Source organism: Dromiciops gliroides, chromosome 2, assembly GCF_019393635.1.
Source record: "Dromiciops gliroides isolate mDroGli1 chromosome 2, mDroGli1.pri, whole genome shotgun sequence".
In the NCBI taxonomy this organism is placed as follows: Eukaryota; Metazoa; Chordata; class Mammalia; order Microbiotheria; family Microbiotheriidae; genus Dromiciops; species Dromiciops gliroides.
In genome coordinates, this window is record NC_057862.1 from 500090923 (window position 1) to 500109549 (window position 18627).

At 37.4% G+C, this 18627-nt stretch overlaps 1 protein-coding gene across 1 annotated transcript in view; it reads right to left on the bottom strand.

The window, feature by feature from the left end:
- The window catches only part of DCDC2C (doublecortin domain containing 2C), a 240992-nt gene that overhangs the window by 135320 nt on the left and 87045 nt on the right, over nt 1-18627 (bottom strand). The window contains exons 7-8 of the mRNA XM_043981022.1: nt 7687-7813; nt 1495-1595 (exon numbers count right to left, since the gene is read on the bottom strand). Of these exons, the coding sequence (XP_043836957.1) occupies nt 1495-1595; nt 7687-7813 (228 nt within the window). The remainder of the gene's footprint in view (nt 1-1494; nt 1596-7686; nt 7814-18627) is intronic.

Below are 18627 nucleotides of genomic sequence, written 5' to 3' on the forward strand. Positions count from 1 at the left end.
TGGATGGAGTAGGGTTTCATAAGGGAAGGCAAAGGGTGAAAGAGGTGAAAAACCAATAGGTTATGGCCAAACAAGGGGATTTTATAATACGTTAGCATGGAGGTGGTACATTTGTCAGTAAGGGCAAAATCAGCGGTATGATGATCATTGTGTGTGCATGAGGTGGGGTGGAGGAGTAGCTCACTAGAAATAAGTACATTGAGAAACCAAGTGGATAAAGAGTATGAAGGAGGAGGCAGCTAGGTGGCGCAGTGGATAGAGCACCGGCTCTGGAGTCAGGAGTACCTGAGTTCAAATCCGGCCTCAGACACATAACACTTACTAGCTGTGTGACCCTGGGCAAGTCACTTAACCCCAATAGTCTCACTAAAAAAAAAAAAAGTATGAAGGAGGATCAATATACATGTTGAAGTCTCCCATAATGGGTGCAGGAGCTAAGGAGGAGAGAAAATGGGAAAATGGTGAGCCATATACCAAACTCATTGAGGAAAGAAAGAGAGTGAGCTGGGAGTCTGCAGATAATAGCTACCAGGATTTTAATTGGCTGGTAGATATGAACCTCAAAGGAAGAGAAACTACTGAGTGATGAAGGAAGGGGGAGAACCTGGAAGTATCAACGAAGAGCAAGGAGTATTGCAACTCCCCAACTTTGACCAAGTGAAGGTGCAGCTTGTACTGGAAAGGATGGCCAGGGAGGTCTTTTTCTCAATGGTGGGTGTACAATTTCTGAACAAGTTGTGGTATGTGATGGCAATAGAATACTATTGTGCTGTAAGAAATGTTGAAGGGAAAGGTTTCTAAAAAACCGGGGAAGACTTATATGAACTGATACAAATGAAGTTTACAGAACAAGGAGAACATTGTATACAGTAACAGCAATATCATAATGATAATCAACTGTGAAAGACTTAGCTACTCTGATGAATACAATGATCCATAACAAATCGAAAGGACTCATAATGAAAAATGCTATCTACTACCAGAGAGAGAACAAATTAAATCTGAGTGCATATTGAAGCACATTTTTTCTGTCTTTATTTTTATTGTTTCTTTTTTTTTAGCAATATGGCTAATATGGAAATATGTTTTTGGCAGCTAGGTGGCACCAGGCTTGGAGTCAAAAAGATCTGAGTTCAAATCCAACTTCAGACACTTAATAGCTGGGTGACCCTAAGCAAACCCTGTTTGTTTCAGTTTCTTCATCCATAAAATGATCTGGAGAAAGAAATGGCAAATACAGTATCTTTGCCAAGAAAATCCTAAATTGGGTCCCAAAGATTCAGACACAATTGAACAACAATGACAATGATGATGATGACTTCCCATGTATAATGGGCTCCATATTGCTTGCCTTATCAATAGGTAGGGGAGGGATTAGAGGGAGAGAATTTGGATCTCAAAAATGTTTCAAATGAATGTTAGAAGAAGAAAAAAGAAACACATAATAACACATTTCCCATCCATCCCCCCCCCATCTATTTCCATATTTGTTACCTGATCAATGGGTAACTCTATTTTTACATTCTTATCATCTTTCACATACTGCGCTCCTTGAACTTCTTTTCTAGGGGTGCGTGCTTGAAACACATCGCCTTCTGGAGAAAAAAAATTTTAAACACACACACATTTAGGAAACTACATTCAGTCACTGAACTAAATTTACATTTGCTTTAGATAGGCAGCCTGATATTAGTATAAAGCATGCTGGCCCTGGAGTCAGAACACCTGGGATCCTTGACAAGTCACTCAATCTTTCTAATTTTAAGTTTCTTCATTTGTAAAATGTGTGTCATACATTAGCTAGCTACTTCATAGGGCTATTGTAAGGAAAGCCCTTTGATTAACTTAAGAATTTCATTAAAAAATAATTTCATAAAATATGAGTTTACCATTTTCCTCCTGTAAATTGTACAATAGAAGAAGCACTTACTCTGGGGTCCAAGTTCCACTCCTGATAATTATGACCTGTGTGACCTGAGGCAATTCACTTAACCTCCCTAGGCCTCAGTTTCTTCATCAGTTAAAAGAAGAGGCCAGAAAAGATGGCTTCTAAAATCCCTTCCAACACTATATCTGTTGCTAATCAGTCATGACTCAGAATAGCAAAATGTGCCTTGTTTTTTCTATGAAGAAGATGATCTCAATTATAGGATGATCTCACTAATTCAAAATAATTGAAGAGCAAATCCATGAGACTAGGTCAAAATGTCATTGATAGATTATTTTAAAAGAAATGCAATTTTATTAGTTCTAATAATATAGAGAAACTCAGAGAGGCTTAAGAAGGGGTTATCTTGCTTTAATGAATGGGTTCTCAATAATATGGAATTGTTGAGCACTGAGATCTAGACCCTGGGCCTGAGCTGCCCCACAAGGACATTGTCTTTGCTACAGGCAGAGCTGGAATAAAGTATCTGCACACCATAAGAAAAGTATGACTCCAGAATATTCCTGTTCCTATGAATCTATGACACTTTTTTAAACATTTGGTACAGTGGAAAGAGTCAAGAGTTTAGAGTCAGAGGACTTAGATTTGAATCCCAACTTTGCTCATTTATTACCTGTGTGACATTGGACAGATTACTTAACCTCTCTCTCTCTTGGCTTCCATTTCCAGCTGAATGAGAGAAATAAACTAGATGACCTGTGACATCCCTTCCAACTCGAAATCTGCGATCCTATAAAACTCTACTTAAAAATAGACTCAGTGACCAAGCACGACCCAACAGGACTGATGATGAAGCATGCTACCACTTTTCTGACAGAGAGGTAATGGACCCAAGGTACAGAATGTGACATACATTTTTAGACATGGCAAAAGCATGGATTTGTTTTGCTTGACTATATTTGTTATAATGATTTTTCCCCTTTTTTACTAAGGGAGGAGGGCTTAGGGGAAAGGGGAGCTATCAAAAGTGTTGCAAAAGAAAAACTGATCATTGATGTAAATTTTAAAATGCACAGAAAGGAATAGAACGTAATTCAAAGGGAAACATAGACCAGCAGGACAGCTTTGAAAGTAACGCTGAGGGGCAGCTAGGTGGTGCAGTGAATAGAGCACCGGCCCTGTAGTCAGGAGGACCTGAGTTCAAATCTGGCCTCAGACACTTAGCACTTACTAGCTGTGTGACCTTAGGCAAGTCACTTAACCCCAATTGCCTCACTAAAAATAAAATAAAATTTTTTAAAAATGAAAGTAATGCTGAATTTATTATATATATTTTAAAGCAAGCTATATATCATAGAGATTCATAATTTCCCATATAATTCTCATTTTTCTATTCTACTTTTTATATAGAAATGTCCTTTCTGAGAGTTTCTGGGAATCAGAATAAATAAATAAACATAAATAAACTCCTACATGCCAGAGAGAGGGAGGTTCTCTGACATCAAAAAGAGGTACAATACTGAGCAAATTTGAAAAGAGTTCCTCACTGTGTTCTTTCCTCCTGGATGTTGTATCCCAGGCAGCTTCCCATCTTGGCTAATCCTGGTTCTGTTTAGTGGACATTGAGTTCCCATAAAGCTCAGTAATCCACATGATAAAGTCAATACAAAACTCTGTTGTCAAAATTATGGCCCACCAACCAGAGTCTACCCATAATTTTTCCTTTCAGAGAGTTTCCATTTGAGGAATGTAGCCTATAATCAGAAGTATGTTGTGGTTGGATTAATAAGGTTATTTCTCAGAACTAAACCCCTGAAGGTTAAAATATTTTTTAAAAAACTGATGAATTGTGAGCAGTAGTTAATAAGCTAATTAGCATATCTGAAGGCAATGCCAGTACTCTGAACTGCAACATTGCTGGAGTAAACAGCTGATATAAAAAATATAGTTTCCTAAAGTTTCAGGACCTGCTGAGTCACTCTGCTTCACTAGTTCATTCTTTTGTTTTTGGAGTCAGGAAAACTCATCTTCATGAGTTCAAATCTGGCTTCAATCACTTATCAGCTGTGTGACCCTGTGTAAATCACTTCACCCTGTTTGCTTGTTTTCTCATCTGAAAAATGATCTGGAGAAGGAAATGGCAAACTAAGAAAAGCTCAAATGGGATCACAAAGAGTCAGACACAACTGAACAACAACAAAATCCCTTCTTTGGTTTCTTTTCCCCATCTCTCCCTCTTTTCTTCCTTTTTCCTTATATAGCTTTCTCTAATTACCCTGTACACCCTTCTCTCTCTTTCTCCATAAACACACTTCTTATCACTTTCTGTAGAGGGCACCTTCATCTTTCCAGTCACCAAAGCTGATGAATTCCCTGACTCTTCATTTTCCTCTCTCAACCAAAGCTGATCAAATGCCAGATCTCATAGATTCTATCCCTCCAGTATCTCTCTACTTCCTCCCTTTTCCTCCACTCACCCAGTCACAAGCTAGATTTTGAGTTGGAAATGTGGGTCTAAATCCTGGCAAATAACTTCATCTTGCTGGGCCTCAATTCTTCATAGGTAGAATGAATCAAATGTCCAAATGACCTCTAAGGACTCTTCACCTGCTATCATCCTTCATTCTATGATTGTGTGATCATCAGAGCAGATAAGGCCCTCATCACCTTTCACCTCCACTATTGCTACAGCCTCCTGCTTGGCCTCTCTGCCTCAAGTCTCTTCCCTCTCAAGTCTATCTTCCATGTGAAACTGAAAATCCTTAAATACAGATCTGACCAAGTCAATCGCTTATCCAAGAAACTTTAGCAGCACCATATTACCTCTAGGAGAAACCATGAATTTCTCTTTTTAATATTTAGAGCCCTGTACAACCTGGCTCCAACCTTTCTGGTCATTCCGATTTCCCATGACTCCTCCTCAAAAACTTTACATTCCAGTCACATTGGTGCCCTAACTCTTCCCTATGCAAACATTCCCTCTCCCATATTTTTGCCTTTGCACAGACTGTTCCCACTTTTTGAGATATTTTCCCTCTTCACCTCTACTTTCTTATCTCCCTTGGTTCCCTTCAAGACTCAGCTAAAGGGCTACCTTCTATTAAAGGATTTTCCTATTTCCCTCACTTCTAATATTTCTCAAAAATTTTTCCTAATTTTAATGTATTTTTATATGCTTGTCTATGTACATGTTTTTCCTCCCAGTAGAATGTAAATTCTTGAGGATGGCAATTAATTTCTTTTTGTCTATTTCTAGCATCTACTATAGTGCCTGGTGTAATAAGAATAGCTAGCATCTCAGTAACACTTTAAGGCTTTCAAAGGGCTTCATAATTATCTTATTCTATCCTCACAACAACCCTGAAAGGGAAGTGGTATGATTGTCACTATTTTAAAGATGAGGAAACTGAAGTTGAGAGAAGATAAGTGAATTGTCCAAGGTCACACAGCTAATAAGGATCTGAAGCAGAAGTTGAACTCAGGTCTTCTTGACTTAATGATAAGAATTCTATATATGTCATCACCTAGATGTCTCCTATGGTATACACAGTCAGGGCCTAATGAATGGTTTTTCTTGTTAATTTTCCAATTCCCACTCCTCACCTTATACATATGAGATCTTTCTGATCACCTAGCCCAATACCCTCTCCTTATAGGCAAAGAAGGGCAGGTAGGCGACATAGTAGATAGAGTGGTGGGCCTGGAATCAGGAAGATTCATCTCCCTAAGTTCAAATCTGGCCTCAGATACTTACTAGCTGTGTGCCCCTGGGCAAGTCACTTAACCCTATTTGCTTCTGTTTCCTCATCTATAAAATGAGCTTGAAAAAGGCAAAGGCAAACCATTCTAGTATCTCTGCCAAGAAAACCACAAATGGGGTCTCGAAGAGTCAGACATGACTGAACAACAAAAGGTCAAATAGGTTTAAAAAAAACAAAGGACCACTGGGGGCCAAAATTTACATGGCTAGTGAGCAGCAGAGCAAGGATCCAAACCTAGATGCTCTGAAACCAGAAATAGTGCCTTATCTTTCCTTCTCCATCATACTGCTTCTTTCTTAGCCATGATGTGGAATAACTAGCCATAATGTGGAATCAAAGTACGTCAGCAATATTTTTTGTATTTAATGAATTGTTTCCAATTAAGACAGTGGTATCAAACTCAAATAGAAACAGGGGCCACTAAGCCCTGCATAAGGACCTTGAAGATGCATATTGACTATCTAAACCACATATTAGCATTATCTATGTTCTATTATAATTTATTTCCTTTATTTAATATTTCCCAATTGTTATTTTCATCTGGTTCAGTCCACATTTGGAATTGTAACAAACTGCATGCTTGATATCACTGTTATAGAGGATAGAGTGTTATATTTCAAGTCATAATGACCTGAGTTCAAATCCTGCCCCTGGTGTTTCCTAGCTTTGAGACTGAGCAAGACTCTTAACCTCTCTGAAATTCAGTTTCTTTCACTGTGAAAAGAGGATAAAAGTAACTATAATGAAAATACTTCATTGAAATCCTGTGGATTAATGTGTGTGTGTGTGTGTGTGTGTGTGTGTATGTGTGTGTGTGTGTGTATGTGAGCATGACTGTTCAGGAATGCCCAGGGTATATACAGTTTTGGGGTTTTTTTGTTTTTTGGCGAGGCAGTTGGGGTTAAGTGACTTGCCCAGGGTCACACAGCTAGTAATTGTTAAGTGTCTGAGGCCAGATTTGAACTCAGGTCCTCCTGAATGCAGGGCCAGTGCTCTATCCACTGCGCCACCTAGCTGCCCCCTACAGTTTTAAAGCTTAAAATACATAATACCCTGCACATGCATGTACATATGTATATGTATACACATCAATATAAATATAGACTTATGTAACCCTACATGTATTTTTTTTTGGTTGATGAGTAGTATAATAGAGAGAGTGTTGGACTTCAAGTCAGAAAGACCAGAGTCTGAATCCTGATTCAGTCATTTTACTAACCAGATGATTCTAGGCAATTCACACATCCTCTTATCAGCCTCAATTTCCTCACCTGCAAATGGGATAATAATAGCACCTATCTCCCAGGGTTGCTGTGAGGATTAAGATAGACGTATGTAAAGTGATTTGCAAACTTTTAAAAAGCTATATGATCCTGGCTGTTGTTATAAATAAAAATTGTGCACAATATAGTATAAACTTAAATTATCATGAAAAATTTGATTTCAATTTCAGGCACACATAGCTCTAACAAACACCTCTTAATGTTCATCATTAATGGTCAATGGTAGAAAGCCAAATGTTACTGTAGGAATATTGTAAGTTGGGGGCAGCGAGGTGGTGCAGTGGATAGAGTACCAGCCCTGGATTCAGGAGTACCTGAGTTCAAATCCTGCCTCAGACACTTGACACTTACTAGCTGTGTGAGCCTGGGCAAGTCACTTAACCCCCTATAGCCCTGCAAAATATATATATATATATATATATATATATATATATATATATATATATATATATGTGTGTGTGTGTGTGTGTGTGTGTGTGTGTGTGTGTATATTGTAAGTTTTACATGGTATTTTATACTTATATCTTTTCATTTTCTTTTATATGTTACTTTTGTATTCTTCTTTGGGTTCTTGAAGGCCTCATCACTCTTTTTCAGCCTCCTTTTCAGAAGACCTGCCCACACCCTTCAGTATTCATCTTGTGGTCTTCCATTACCCAAGATGGTCTAACTCTAGATATTGGAACTTTTCCCCAAATAATACTAGAACCTTTTAAATCAGACTACATAAAGCAGATATAAGATTTCCCCTTACCTGCTCCAGTTAGAGTTAAAGGCTCTGTATAGCTTGGCTTCTTCTCCATTTTTGCGTAATACACTGAGCTCTCACTCTTTTTTAATACTTCTTCATATAAGGAATTATCTACTGCTTCTTTTAATTCCTGGTTAAAGCATACATTGTCAATTAAAGGCAGAAGAAAGGCAACATTAAAAGCATACACTGTAAACAAAGGTATTAAATAAGCCTCATGGCCCAACAGATCCAAGCAGTCATTCTCACTGATCTGGTTTGAGATGCAAGATTCATGACAGTAAACAACAGAAGTCGGGAGGGGGGGGGTACAGAGCGGGGGAAGGGTCAATCACCTCTAAGGAAACCTCACCTCCTCCACTGGCTCCATTTCGAAGAGCCTTGTATTTCCCACCTGTAAAATGACAAGAATAATTCTGTCATTATCCCAGAGATAATACAAGGGTTGGTTAATTGCTAGAAGGCACTCTACCTCTAGTCAGATCATGAGCATCTCTAGCATCTAATAACTAGCTTGGATAAGAGGATTTCTTTATGAGAACAAACAAGTTAAGTGACAGGCTTCTCTCATTTTTTCTGAGTCTCTCTTCAAATCAAAGTAACAAAACTTCTTAGAAAAGACTCAAAAGGAACTTCTGTCCAAGCATCTGAGTGCAATAAGTGTCTTTGATACAGAAATAAAACATGTGGCTTGTACACTCGGAAGTATATTGAAGAATTAAAATGTTTTTAAAGATATTAATAGGCTAGATATAAATATTCTATATAGAAAAGCATGAATTTGCTCAATATATTAATGTATAGCAATAATAAAATATGCTATTTGATATTATAGTAATATATTAATATATTTCTATTAATGTTAAGAGAACTAATATAATATTTTACCATATTTTGCTCCATAAAGAATGTCTAAAACTGCCCCATTGAATGTGACCTCCTTGAAGGTAAAGACTATTTATTCTATGTCTACCTTTGTATTCTTAGCACTAGTTCAAAGCTTGGAGCTTAACAAATTTTTGTTGAATGATTTTATTGTGCTCTCTACTAACAAAGGCACATGACATGACAGATGTCTGTATGTACCTAAATATAAGATGTGCATTTATTTCTTGAATTGGACCTGTGATCATACCAAAGAACTCTGATAAAGAAATGACCTCTACCAATATTAATCAATAAATGTTCCATATTTTGCATTCTTAAAAGAGTTTCCTGACTTATTGAGAAGTTGTGTGACTTAGAGGATCTAAACTCAGGTTTTCCTAATTCCAAACTTGGTCTTCTGTCTGCTATAATGTACTACCTCATAAATATGTACATATAGATGATGATGATGATGACAACTAGAATTATATAGTGCTTTAAGGTTTGCAAGGCTTTTTATGTGTATCTCATTTTATCCTTACAATAACCCTGTGAGGTCTATTATTCTCCATTTTACAAATGAAGAGACTGAGACTAAAACAGGTGACTTACGTAGATGCAGGTCACAATTAGTCAGTGTCTGAAGCAGGGTTCAAATCATGGTCTACCTAACTTCAAGTCTAATAGTCTATCCACTGTACAACAGATATATGATAGATAGATGTGTAAGGAATTAATTGTGATTTGGGGTTTTCATAACCCTATCTTTGCTTCATTATGGTCAGACTAAAAAAAAATGTAAGCTTGAAAAGCCTAAGAGAGGATGAGATAATTGAGAGATAATTGAACAAACAAGAGGAACTCTGACCACAGGGAACATTTATTGAAACTAAGTAACTAATAGTTCCTCTAATAGCTTTCCCACACCCACGTGGGTCTGGCTAGATTATAATGGGGACAGCCCATGTGGGTGTGCTGAGCCAATCGAGACTCAGCTTGGCTAAGAACCACTCCTCCCCTTCCTATTCAAAAGTCAGTTAGATTCAGTTGAGATTCAGTTAGGGGGAGTTAGAAAAAGTTTAAAAGGCAGTCGGAGAGGGTTCTGAGGAAATGGGGAAGGAAGGCAGACATTTAGAGGAGCTGCTGATGTTTGACCTTCAGACAAAAACAGAAGAGACTACAAAGCTAATTCTGTTTAGAGCTACAGATTTCAGGTGTGGTGAGTTTGTTTTGTTTTTTGAGGCAAAGCTAGCTCTTTGGAGCTAGCTGGGCTGGAGGCAGGTTCAGGTGCCTGGGGCCTTTTTATCCCAGAGATTTATACTGTAATGATTGGAATGATGCCACCTGATGGAGACTTACTGTAGAAAAGCTCTGCCATGAGGAGAAGGCCTCTGAGGGTAAGCCATGCGGTCAAGGTCCTTGGCGTCAGGAAGTGACGTTTGCTCATGGGTACTGTCTATCAAGGCTACCAGCCAATCAACTTGATGAGCCCCCCATTTCTGGAAGGAGGACATGAAGGAGGAAGTGGACACTGGTGGGACTGTGCTTCCTCTTTGGCTGCGAGACATTGGCATGGTGGCAGAGAACTTCAGAAGTGAGAGATTAGGAAGACTAGGATTGCCAGGTTATAAGAAATCTCTCCTCAATCTTTCTCTTTCTTTTTCTATCTTTCAATAAACCTTAAAAAAATTCTAAACTCATTTATCTGTGATTTTAGTTTCCCCCCAAAACTGGGGGGACAGAGTAACCCCAATTGCCTCACCAATAAAAAAAAGCATATATAAAAACACAAATTAAATAGATCTTGCCCTCAAATAGCTTACATTCAATGGATAGAAAATGTATGTGTTTAATATGCATATTTGAATATACATATGTATATTTATATATAGAAAATAGATACAATAAATATCAGCTAATTGGGGGAGGAACTGTTAGTAGCTGAAGCCATTAGGTGGGTTCCCTACATTCAAAGAAACATTTGAACTAAGATTTGGAGGAGATGGAGCCAAGATGAAGAACAAAGACTCTCATCTGAACTCATCTGAATTCTCCCAAAATCCCCTCCAAAAAACTTTAAAGTAGTGCCTCAATTTCTGGAGGGGTAGACACAACAAAAGGCTGAGGTAAAACAATTTACATCCCAAGACAACTTAAAATGTCAGTAGGAAAGATGTCTCACCAGGGTGATGGTCAGACCTGGAGTGCAGTACAGCACAGGCCCCCAGAAAGCCAGCAGTAGACTTTGAAGGTGGCTGCATCTGCAACAGCGGCAATCCCAGGAGCTCTTAGACCCCCAAAAGGAAGGAGTACAGTGGGGGTTGGACAATTGGTCAGAAAGAGATTACAGAGAACCCTTTACTGGCACTGGGTATAAGACCCTGTGGGAGACTATTTTTCATTTTTGCATGTTTGATACCTCTGGCATAGAGGACAGAGTGTTATACTTGAAATCATAATGACCTGAGTTCAAATCCTGCATTTGGTGTTTCCTAGATATAAAACTGTGAGCAAGGCCCTTACCCTCTCTGAAATTCATTTCTTTCACTGCAAAAAAGGGGGGGAAATAATCATAATGATGATACCTCACTGAAATACTTCCTATTCTTAATTATATTTTCTATTCTTAATTAAAATGGCAGGTGTTTTTAATCTCATAGCTCTGTTTTAAAAAACAATCTTTGCCCATACACAGTTCCAGGTTGAAGTTTGAGGGCAAAGAGGAGCACTAGAGCTTGCAGCCACAGTGGCACAGGGGCCCTAGTCAAAGTTCCAGGAAGAAGAATAGTGCTTGTGTGATCATTTACAAACCAGAGCACAAGCCAGGAGATCAGTGACCACACCTCTCCTTAGATCATACTATTTGAAAGAACCAAAAACTTATATACCCTCAGAACTAACTCTGAAAAGAGCAGCATGAAAACCTGAAACTTGGGACAGTGTCCCCTTTACTTGGAAACAGAGCCCACTTTTGACATAAGGTTAAGAAATAGGCTGGGGAAATGAGCAAACAACAAAAAAAGAACCTGACCATAGAAAGTTACTATGGTGACAAGGCAGATCAAGACACAAATTCAGAAGACAATGAAGTCAAAACAGCTAAATTCAAAAGCCTCAGAGAAAAATGTGAATGGGACACAAGCCCAAAAATAATTCCTGTGAGAGCTCAAAAAAAATATTCAAAATCAAATAAGAGAGGTAGAGGGAAAATGGGAAAGAAACAAGAGTGACACAAGAAAACTATGAAAAGAGGGGCAGCTAGGTGGCACAGTGGATAAAGCACTGGCCCTAGATTCAGGGGGAACCTGAGTTCAAATCCAGCCTCAGACACTTGATACTCACTAGCTGTGTAACCCTGGGAAAGTAATTTAACCCTCATTGCCCAGCAAAAAAGAAAGAAAGAAAAGAAAATTATGAAAAGAGAATCAATGGCTTGGTAAAAAAAAAAAAGGCACAAAAAATACTGAAGAATATAACAACTTAAAAAACAGAATGGGCCAAATGGTAAAAGAGGCACAAAAATCCACTGAAGAGAAAAATTCCCTTAAAAAGCAGAATTGGCCAAGTGGGAAAAGAGGCACAAATATTCACTGAAAAAAACAACTCCCTAAAAATAGAATTGGTCAAATGGAAAAAAGTTATAAATGCCCACTGAAGAAAATAATTCCTTAAAAATTAGAATTGGGCAAGTGGAAGCTAATGACTCCATGAAACATAAAGAAACAGTAAAACAAAATTTTGATTTCATTCTTTTGAGAATGAAAAAATAGAAAATGTGAAATATCTCATTGGAATAAAAACTGACCTAGAAAATAGATCAAGAAGAGTATTATTGCACTGGGGCAGCTAGGTGGCACAGTGGATAAAGCACCAGCCCTGGCTTCAAGAGAACCTGAGTTCAAATCTGGCCTCAGACACTTGATGCTTACTAGCTGTGTGACCCTGAGCAAATCACTTAACTCTCATTGCTCTGCCCCCCCCCCCAAAAAAAAAAAGAATTATTGGACTACCTGAAAGCCATGACCAAAAAAGAGCCTAAATAGGATATTTCAAGAAATCATCAAGAAAAACTGCCCCAACATCTTAGAACCAAAGGGTAAAATAGAAAGTAAAAGAATCCACTGATTACCTCCTAAAAGAAAACTCAAAATGAAACCTCCCAGGAATATTATAGCAAATTCCAAAAGTCCCAAATCAGAAAATATTGCAAGCAACCAAAAAGAAACAATTCAAATACCACAAAACCACAGTCAGAATAACACAAGATTCTGCAGATTCTACATTAAAGGATAAGAGGGCTCAGAATATGATACTCCAGAAGGCAAAGGAGCTAAGATTACAAAAAAGAATCACCTACCCAAGAAAACAGTATGATCCTTTGGGGCAAAGGATATTTAATGAAATAGAGGACTTTTAAGCATGCCAGAGCCAAATAGAAAAATTGAATTTCAAATACAAGTCTCAAGAAAATCATAAAAAGAGAAACATTAAAGAAAAATGATAAATGATTCAATAAGGTTAAAGTATTTACATTCCTATATGGGAAGATGATGCTTATAACTCCCAAGAATTTTCTCAATGTTAGGACAGTTGGAAGGAGTCTATATAGACAGATGGCATGGGTGTGAATTGACTATGATGGGATGATTTCCAAAAAAAAATTTAGGGGTAAAAAGGGGAAATCACTTGAAAGAAGTGGGGAGAGACAGAATGGGGGAAATTATCTTTCATAGAGGAGGAACAAAAGGAAGAGCTTTTACAGTGGAGGGAAGATGGGGTGAGCAACACTTAAATCTTACTCTCATCATAATTGGCTCAAAGGCATAATAGCATACACACCTACAGGGAAGTATGATGGGAAAGGGATGGGGGTGGGGGGGGTGATGATGGAAAGGAGGGTGGATTAAGGGGGGCAATAGTCACAAGTAGAATTGAGATTTGAAAGAAAGTTGGGAATTTTAAGAGAAGGAAAGTACATCATGAACAACTTAACCACAAAGATATAACAAGAGATAGAATGTCTTATGTTAAGAAATAGCAAGATGGCTAGTTTAACTAAACCTAGAAGATATAGAAAATGGTACAATATGTATTATGATTGAAAAGATAGGTTGGACCAGATTGTAAAGGTCTTTAAACACCAAACAGGAGGGTTTGTATTTGATCTTAGAGGTAATAAGGAGCCACTGAAGCTTATTGAGCATAAACTGACATGGTCAGACCAGTGTTTTAGGAATATCATTTTAGCAGCTATATAAAGGATAGACTGAAGGGGAGAAAGACTAGGGGCAAGAACAATTACAAAGTTTTTGTAATAGTACAGTCAAGATGTAATGGCAATATGAAGGAAGAAAAGAGGATTATTGATTGTAAGAGATGTAATGAGGTAGAATTAATAAAACTTGGAAACTAATTAAATATGTAAAGAGTAAGGAATTAAGGATGACACCAAGATTATGAAACTATATGACTAGAACATACCTTGTACAGAAACTGAAAAATATTTTTTAAAATATATGGATTTGAGAGAAAATGTAATGAGTTCTCTATATGACATATTAGGCAGTTAGATGGTATAGTAGGTAGAATGCTGGGCCTAGAGCCAGGAAGACTCATCTTCCTGAGTTTAAAACCAGGCTCAGATACATACTAGCTGTGTGACCCTGGGCAAATCACTTAACCTCGTTTTCCTCCATTTCTTCTGTAAAATGAGCTGGAGAAGGAAATGGTAAATCACTTCAGTATCTTATCAAGAAAACCCCAAACAGGGTCACAAAAAGTCAGACATGACTGAAAGACAACCAAACAACAAAAATTGGACATATTATATTTGATATGGCATGGGAACATCTGATCTAAATTTCTAATAAGCTGTTGCTATTGCAAGACTAGAAATAGGGAGAGTAATGGCTAGACATATAAGTCTGGGAGCTTTCTGTGTAGAGATGATAATCAAATCCATAGAAATTGATAAAGTCACCAAAAGACAAGGCAGAGGGAAAAAAGAAAAAGTTCCAGAATAGAACCTCATAACACAACCACAGTTACCACTGATATTTAGAAGATACTTACAGGAAATATAAAAATTATCAGACAAGCAGGAGAAGAAACAAGAGAGTAATGTAATGAAAACCCAAAGAAAGAGCATCCAGAAGGAAAGGGTGGTTTACAATGATAAGTGTTGGCTGACAAGTCAGGAAGGATAAGGATTAAGAGCAAGTCAATTATACTATTAAGAAACCATTAGTAACTTTGGAGAGAGCAATTTTAGTTGAGTAAATAAATCAGAAGGCAGAGTCCAAAGGATTGAGAAGTGAGTGAGAAATGTTGAGTCAATAAGTGGAGAAGGCTTTTTCTAGGAATTTGCCTATGAAATAGGGGAGAGATAAAATATAGCCTGAAGGGAAAGTAGAATTAAGGAAGGTCTTTTAAGGATGGGAAGACTTAGATGTTTGTAGGAAGCATGAAATGAGCTAGTACATAGGGAGAAATCAAAGACTGGATAGAAGGGGATGCCTGTGGGAGGAGGTGGTCAATCTGCTGAAGGTGGGTAGAAGCATTGAAATCAATTCTACAATTAGAAAGATCATGGAAATCATGATCTTTAATCAAAGTAGGAGGGAATAGGAGATAGTATGAAAAAAATTATAGAGTATCAAGAAAAGTTCATGATGAATGACTTCTCTGCTCAATAAGGTGAGGCAAGATCTTCTGATAAAGTGGAATAGAGGAATACAGCACAAAGTTTAAAGTGAGAAGAGAAGGTGTGGAATAGCCACTGTGGGGATTATGACAGAATCAATTAGGAAGGAACAAAAGGATTGCCTTGCTGCAGTGAGGATCCATTTGAGATTGGAGAGCAGAAATTTGAAGTGGACCCAGTCACTATGGCATAACTTCCTCCAGCATTATTCAAGAGTTCACCAGCAGGATCAGAGAAGGCAAGGGGTAGGAGGAATCCTGGGTTGAGGATTGGCAAGGCATGAGTAATAGGATAAATGGGCAAGGGAGTACAAAGCAGATGTCAGTGTAATATTGAACTGGTTAATGACAGAGTTAGGCTTGGTAAGGTAAGAAAATGACGCTAGCTAAAAGAACAACAATAGCTTAAAAGACTCCTGAGGGGTAGAGTGGTAGTTTACAATAAGAAGTAATAATTGGTATAGGAGGGAGATGGAGAGAGAATGCTAGGAGATTGTGATCATATAAAGGAAATTCTGAATACTTGATCATGGAAATGGAACACTTTGTGGGTGATTTCAAGATCAAGAGTAGACTGTCCCTGTGTGTACTTGAAGAATGGAGCCCCTTATAACTACTTTTTTCAGTTGGGATATATATACTGTAAAAAATAAAGTTAATTGTCTGCTTTCACCTTATAATGAAGATAAACCCAAATTTGAAAGGATATGGAATCTATAATGCAACAAGCTCAGACAGGCATTTGTCCTCCCTACTTCATTACTAGAGGTCTCCCCTAAATTCCTTTCAACAGTGACCAGAAACAAAGCAGTAGTCAGTGAAAATTTAGTGAAGGGACCATGACAATTAGTTCAATTTATCATTTCACTCAATATAATATAGTTAACCATTATGATCCTTAAAATGCCTCATTTTTCTTATCTTACTCAACTCCTACAGTAAATGAAAATTATTACAAAATATTCAAACCTGCCTGTTCATATTTTTATTTTTCTTCATTTCATTAGAATACCAACAAAGATATTTTTAGAAAATCAAGCATTGTTTGTATGTATGTGTATGTGTTTGTATATTTCTCTCTCAAACTGTCCCTGTCACTTAAAATATCTAACAATCCCCTACCTTGTACATTAATATGCACATATACCATGAAAAACCACTTTGGTTTTTTTCTTGAAAAAGTAAAGTGTGAAAACAGCCCTTCACCCTCATAAAATCAAGTCCAAACAAATCTATGCTCAGATTTTTACTGTAACATTTGGGAAATTTTCACACATCCAGAAAACAAGATTTTAACAGAGACTTTTTTTACAAACAGGAAATGGGATGTAGGTAGGTGTTTGTTTGCTGGGTTGGGGGAGGGTGTTGAGAGGAGAGACAGCAGTTTGGCTATGTATAGTGAATCTGAACCTTGCCAAATTTTGTCCGTGGTCATACAAATTTTTTCTATTCTTTACTTCAAAAACAAAGTCTAAGACACCAAATATTTACCTCCTTGCCTATAAAATAAAATTGAAAGCACAATGATTCTCATTAAGAAGAGGAAACCATCATCACAGCCTAATTCATCTTTGTGTGCAGTTCATAGTCTGTGGGGACTAAATATGTACAGATACATATGAAAATCAGTTTTGCTGCTGCATCAGATGTTTTATTTTATTCCAGTGTTAACTTATTATGAGTATATGAAGTACCTCAGAAATCTCTTCCCCAATCTGTCTCTTGTTCCCTCCCCACTTGCTTACTCACATTCTCTCTTCCTCTCTTGCTTCTCTCCCTCCCTTCATATCACCTCCTTCTCCTTTTCCCTTGTCACTCTAATTCTCCCCTACCTTTGTCTCTACAGCCCAATTTATTTCTCCTCTCCACCCATCTTCTTTGTCTCTCAAGCCCTGGTCCATCTTTCTCTCTCCCTCTCTTTTTGTCCTTTCTCCCTCTCTTCCTTTTTCTCCCTTTCTCTTGGTGTACCTGTTCTCCAAGGACTAGTTTGGCTAAGAACAAAGAGGCTGATAACCTCTTGGGTGATGGATTTTTTGGCCCTGGCAACACAACAGACAAAAATCCAATTACTAAATTTAAAAATTTGTTTCAAAAACTAATATTACAGTACACCAGAATTTTGAGTTATAGTTTGCTGTTTAATAAATAGCATTGTTCTTTAAGTGCTATTGAATATGTGGAAGGGTTTCTAACTAAGTATAATATAAAAAGTATTGCATGAAGGGGCCAGGCTAAATAAAGCATTTTCTAGGATACTTCTGGGTCTCCTTGATGAAACATACTTTTGTATTATTTCTCAAGTACAACTATAAAGAATAGAGAATGCTCAAACTAGAGCTTCAAGTGAGTAGTCTCCCAGAGACTCCAGGTCCAACCTCTATCATTCAACAAATATTTTAATCATTTTGGTAAAATAATTACCAAAATTAACCAGCTGAAAAAAGGATTTATTTATAGATGAAATAAAGAGGTCAACAAGTAGATGTTAATTGGAACCGATTGGTCTGTTTTATCAATAGTTAGTCTCATAATTGAGGACAGTGGAACCACTACTTTTGGACTCAGTACCCAATATAAGGAATTAGAAATTACATTCAAATATCTAGGTCTGAGCAAAAAAACTCATGGAGGGAACGTGTTGGAACATATTCCTTGAAATCAAATAGTGATTGCTTTTTAAGATATCTTAAATAGGGAAAAATTCCAAAAAACAATGAAAAGATGCCAAAAAGGATTAATAATGAAGACATTGGCAATTACTGACCTACAAGCATACTTTTCTCTACAAAAATCTTCACCAAAATATCTTCAACATATATTCCAGGATCATAAATTTTGAATCAAAAGAGACTTTAGAGGCTATCTAGTACAATTCCTCATTTTATAGGTGAGGAAACTAATGCCCAGAAAGAACAAGTATTTTGTTCAATGTCACACAGGTGCCACATGACAGGGGCATAATTTTAACCCAAGTCCTTTGATTCTAAAGTCCATGCTCTTTCCATTATCAAGGGTATCCTTGATAAGAATATTATAAGGGAGCAGGCAGGCCTTCACAAATGATTTTCCAGAATTGGCCATATCCTCTAGAGTAACCCAACTGGCTGAGAGGAGCACAGAATACATTATATTGCTATGTATTCTCCATAACTTGCAAGTAAAATTTTAAAAATAAAGGTATTTGATTCAGTAGAGCCTAATGTACTGCAACAAGGGTTCTCCCTTTCTTCAGTCTGTTGAATTAGCTTCTTAAATTCAATTCAATTTTCTAATCAACCCCCTGGTAAGGGATGGACTACATGATCTTTGAGGTCTTGACATCTCTGAAATTCTCTAATTTGACTTCCACAGTCTTCCAAGAACTCCTTAGTTCTG